At 35.6% G+C, this 5054-nt stretch overlaps 1 protein-coding gene across 1 annotated transcript; it reads right to left on the bottom strand.

Annotated features, from left to right (window-relative positions):
* Nucleotides 1-3606: 3606 nt before the first annotated feature.
* Nucleotides 3607-4752, bottom strand: LOC129754858 (37 kDa salivary gland allergen Aed a 2-like). Its single transcript, XM_055751096.1, has 2 exons — nt 3976-4752; nt 3607-3901 (listed from the first exon to the last, which is right to left on the bottom strand). The coding sequence occupies exons 1-2, from the start codon at nt 4678-4680 to the stop codon at nt 3668-3670; spliced, it is 939 nt and encodes a 312-aa protein (XP_055607071.1). The 5' UTR covers nt 4681-4752; the 3' UTR covers nt 3607-3667.
* Between the last annotated feature and the right edge of the window lie 302 nt (nt 4753-5054).

Here is a 5054-nt window from a genome sequence, read left to right as displayed (position 1 = left end):
TGGAATATTGTAGCTGAGTATTGTCTGAAATTTAAATTTTAGTGACGTTACGAGGTTTTCAGAACTACAAATTTTGTGAAAAATGGTTGAGAAACAAGAAAGATATTACGATTTTAGTCAGTAATGCAGGTTAGAAACGGGCAAGTTTAACTATAATTCTATGAAAATAAGGAAAAAAAATTAAGTTGAGGTTCAAAATAGAAACACTATTCTTATTGACATACAACAGCGGATTTAGAATCCTTTTTAAAACTTCTTAAAACCGGTCATTTGTATTTTGTTGAAATTAGCTAAAAAGTTTCGATTAAAGATGCAAAAGTGGAAAAATGCGTAACTTTAGGTAAATTTGTATTGTTATTTTTAATTTATTTGGTGTTCCGTTTCACGACATAAACTGATGAACTATATTCCTCCAATTCACTCACTCCATGGCAACCGTTCTCCAACTTCTCGGGCATCCCACATGCTGTTTGTGTTAAACAACCCGAATTTTGCCCGGATTTACTTACAAATCAAAACAAAAATGGGTATCCCGAGAATTTGGGAAAATGGGATGCTCAACTTCTCGGACATACTATTTTCATTCATGTTTTGTAAGCAAATTTGGGCAAAATCCTAACTGTTAAGAACAAAATAGGACAAACTGATAAACTAACTTAAATAACAACTAAGGCTAGTTTTTTTTTGTTTATTAGTGACACTTTACCAGCCTATGGTATTCGTGTCAAAACTTAGACTAGTGTTGTCACGACAGGTAGTCGACACGTCTCATCTCAGCGAAACTCATCAGCAGTCCTGTGACATTTCGGTAAACCGGCATCAATGATGTTCGAAAATATAACCCGTACAATAATAATAATAATTATAAAAGTTAGGTATGAAGACTAAAAATTTAGCGCCATTTCTAAGCTAGGAATGAAGAGTAAAAGTTGAACGCCAATTCTAAGTCAATAAGTTATATCAAGCTGCAAGTCATATAAATTGCGAAACCATATTGCACTTTATTCTAAAATATATTTTCCCGTTACGAGAAAGTTAATTTGTTACCGTAATTTGAGAAGATGAACATTGTTATGTGAAACTTTTTTTACAAAATTATCAAAATTACAGTAGTTCCTTAAGCACGCGAAAGTAGATAGAAGGTTCCGATATTAATCTGGAATGACCGTCGTTGATTAGGTGATCTCCTGAAATGAAAATGAATATAAGTGTATAAAAATTACTTAACATTGATATAATCACAACAGGTTCAGGATTTCCAACGTGAGTTTGAGGCAGAGGTAGTTTTGTATTTGGAGGTTAGAACGATTGCACCAGAGATTGAAGTCGAACTATATAAGGAGGAGTTTCATCAAATTATCATTAAACGTAAGCATTCTATATTATAGCTAGAGAGAAAACAAACTAAAATTTTGTAAATTACAGAAATAATTTAATACAGTCTTAAACGTATTAAACAATTGGAATTGTTGCTTCCCGGAAACTCCACAAGTGTTATCACATGATTTTTCTTAAAAGAATATGCTTTTAAAAAAAGTTAAGCCGTGCAGAACTTGCATATTTTAAACAACTTCTGGCAAACTGTATTCAAAACATGCATTTTTTTAATATATGAATCTTAGACAATGCCTCAATCGAATAGGTTTCAACATAAATAAATTTAAATTCTTAAGGGTGTAATTGTTTTTCTGGATCTCTTGATTTTATATTTGATCTGTTATGAACAAATTAAATAATTTAAAATTCATACTATACTACAATTTTAAATTAAAGTACACACATTTTGATCTTCAAAGAAATTACTAATTGACTGGGCCTGTAAATTTGTTCACTGATATTTATTGATATTTATTTTTGAACGCTGCACAATTTATTATCCATCGACTGTTTAAATTGGCCAGGGCGAAAGGAATTTGACATTTTCATAGAACTTGACTTTTAAAACTCGCAAAGGCAAAAATGACATTTATTTCAACGATACCTCAAACTTGGAACAATCTACATTAAAATCTTACATTAATCATCATAAAGGTTCATGCGAGATTTGTACGCTGCAAAACCATCTCGTGGCAAGTTTTTGATAGAAATACTGCAGAGTCCATCAAAATATTTCGATTCATAAGTTATTAATAGCAAAATACATTAATTCAATATTACAATTGAATTACATATTTTGAAATGTGTAACGTTTCAATTAACTTGTGAAAATTCAAAATTATCTTGCTTCTATTAATATAAAACAAAGTGATTTGACTCATTTTAAACCCCTACTATTTGTCCCCTTTGAGATTGGAAAAGTAAACTTGGAAAAGCTATCTACTGAAATGAAGGAAAGGAGAAAACTGTAAGTGAATTATGATGGCGAAACAAAAAAATTGATTTCAATTCATCAAAAATACCACAATTCTGTAACTGTTTTCTGATAAAATACTGTCACGAATTTCAATAAAATCTTTACCAAAAAATCGAGTTTTGAACGAGTTGTATTCAAAATTCGGTAAACTCCCTTTGAAAACCATAAATCAATCTGGAAGAAGTACATATCAACAAATAACCGCATATGAACAACCATTCCTACACCCAAAAAGGGGTTGCGATATTTCAATGCTGCTTGGCACAGACTCAATGCCAAAAATGCGCTGAAAAAAGCATTAAACCAATTAATGTGATATGATCGGAAAAGGACTACTAGCCATTTTTTTATCTGCCCTCATCAACACTACCGTAAATTGTGATAGACCGTGCTTCCCGATCAAATAAAATTGTATGGGGGCGAACACAATTATAAGCTGATGAAAGATTTTCACAGCTTTATGATTACAGTTGGCACTATCGATTACACCCACATCAACTAAAGGTTAGGGCAAAACTCGATTTATGGTCGTTTTTGGCTGGGTAAGTGCAACACTTTTGAGTGAAGAAAACTAATACGGCTTAAAAAACTCCCTTCGGGCCCGAGGAAAACTACGTGTCGTTCCGATAAGAAATGTACTCACTGTGCCAGACTTGGAATACAAGTTCGAAATCAGTCTTTTCCTCAAAACTGTGGAGCACTGTCTACATTTCTTTTAATTTAAATTTTTTTGCTTTTAAATTTATTTTCTTATTTGAAAAAGTGGTGGATTGTACGAAACAAAAACGAGTTTGGCTATTTTAAATCTAATGGTGTAAAACATTAAAAACAAACTAATTGTAAAACATGCTTTGGAGATCATGAATCATCTTATTTTCATTGTATCCCTAATTGCAACATGCCATATTCTCAGACCTAACACCGACCAAACAATATTTTTCCGTCATATACCCACCTCAAACGTACCGAGCTGCTTCTTAACTTTTAAGAAATATTCAAATGAGCAGTTATCAAAAACGGCGTTTTTCGCCTTCTGATTTTTTTCATTTTCTGTGCCTCAAAACTTGTTAAAAATTGCACATTTTCTAAATCCAATGAGAATAGTTTTGTAGAGCAGATTATAATCTGTTGAGTGAATGTTTCCGCTTTGCTATAAAGCGAACTTTTCATTGTGAACACAATCTAAAAACGCTACGAGTTAATTCCCCAACCCAATGGATTGAGATAAGTGCCAATTGAAAGTTCTGAAACCATTTAAAGACACACAGTTTGCAAGTTAGTATTTTAATTCAGTTCTTGTGTACTTCAAACAATCTACACCAAATTGGTAGCAAACTCAACCGCGGACTTCCACGGTTCTTCCTGGGAACTAGCATCGAAGTAGAACGCCGTCCGTTGATCCCGTTCTCTTATCACCTTGGCCAGTTTTTCGTGGTCCTTATCACGTAGACAGCGATACAGCTCCCCGGTGCCGGACTGGATCGAACCACAAAGATCACTTTCATCATCAAACCCGGCTGCCCGATAATCGCGAACAATTTCGTTGGCCTACAATGATCGGTTTTTTATGGTAGTGAGGTAGGTTCATCTCATTTAGATGGAATGTTTTGACTTTGACTTACATTGACACGACCTTCCTCGGTGATCCATCTGAATCCGCGGAAGATGCAATCCACCAAAGCCGTTGAAGGACATCCACTGTGGTCGGAATCTTCGCTCCAGATATTGGTGCTTCCATCATTTTCACTGACACAGTAGTTGATAAAAGTTTGACCAATCTGCTTTACGTGAGGACCTAATGTCTGGTAGGTTTTGGGTAGATCTCTGTAGTCTCCATGGAACATTCTCAAGATCGTGTTCATATGGGTAACGTAGAAAGGACCATACTTCATGAAAACAGTTTCACAGGAACTATCCGGAAGTGCTCCAGATAGCATCGATTCGGCATTCACCCGTAACTTCTGTAGTTCTTCCTGATCAGCGTAAGAGAAAGCCTCGGCTTGTTTGATAAATCGTTCCGGATTGAACTGATGTCGCTCAGAGTCATAAAGCCGTAGCTCTTCACTGACACATTTGACGTAGCACTGACTTTCGGCCGAAGCATCCGGTTGCCATCGGACCCATCGAATCTTCATATCTATACTGGCTGATGAGTCGTTCAGACAACGAACGTAGGCGTATAGAGTCTGTTCCGGAGTTCTAGGTTGCCATTCCTTGGATGCTACCTCTGGACCCGCGGATCCCAAATCACAGGGAACTGCAGCACCCCATGCAGTTCCAGCAACCAGCACCAAAACTATCAATGAACGTTGCACACCCGAATGCATTATCACATTGAATAATAAGGAACGACTTTCTTCGGATGGAATCTCAACTGGAACTAACCGGCCAGCCAAGTCATACGGCGGGATAAAGAGATGAATTTTGGTAGAAAATTTCAAAATGGTTAAAATATGAATAAAATCGCAATCCAAGTTTTGGTCCAACAAAACAGTTGCATATAAACTGGGATTGACCAGTTAAAGTTATGATTCAAATATATTTATTAGTTAATTCCCTCTCGCAACTCATGCTAGAGTCAATAAATCAACGAACGAGTTTATGCACGCGCTGACATGGTCCATTGAATTCTGAACTCGGCGTTGGTCGGAAGTGATCGTTTGAGTAATCCTCTTAATCTGGTAAATCTTAATGGGACAAT

This window comes from Uranotaenia lowii, chromosome 3 (genome assembly GCF_029784155.1).
Source record: "Uranotaenia lowii strain MFRU-FL chromosome 3, ASM2978415v1, whole genome shotgun sequence".
Classification (NCBI taxonomy): Eukaryota; Metazoa; Arthropoda; class Insecta; order Diptera; family Culicidae; genus Uranotaenia; species Uranotaenia lowii.
The sequence above is the reverse complement of the archived record's forward strand: the minus strand, read 5'-3'. Positions and strand labels throughout refer to the sequence as shown.

Bases quoted from the DNA above. Each gene is read 5' to 3' on its own strand.
- LOC129754858 (XM_055751096.1), bottom strand. From the start codon at position 4,680: ATGCATTCGGGTGTGCAACGTTCATTGATAGTTTTGGTGCTGGTTGCT. The intron at 3,902-3,975 runs GTAAGTCAAAGT...CGATCATTGTAG, and splicing joins CCGAGGAAGGTCGTGTCAAT to GCCAACGAAATTGTTCGCGA.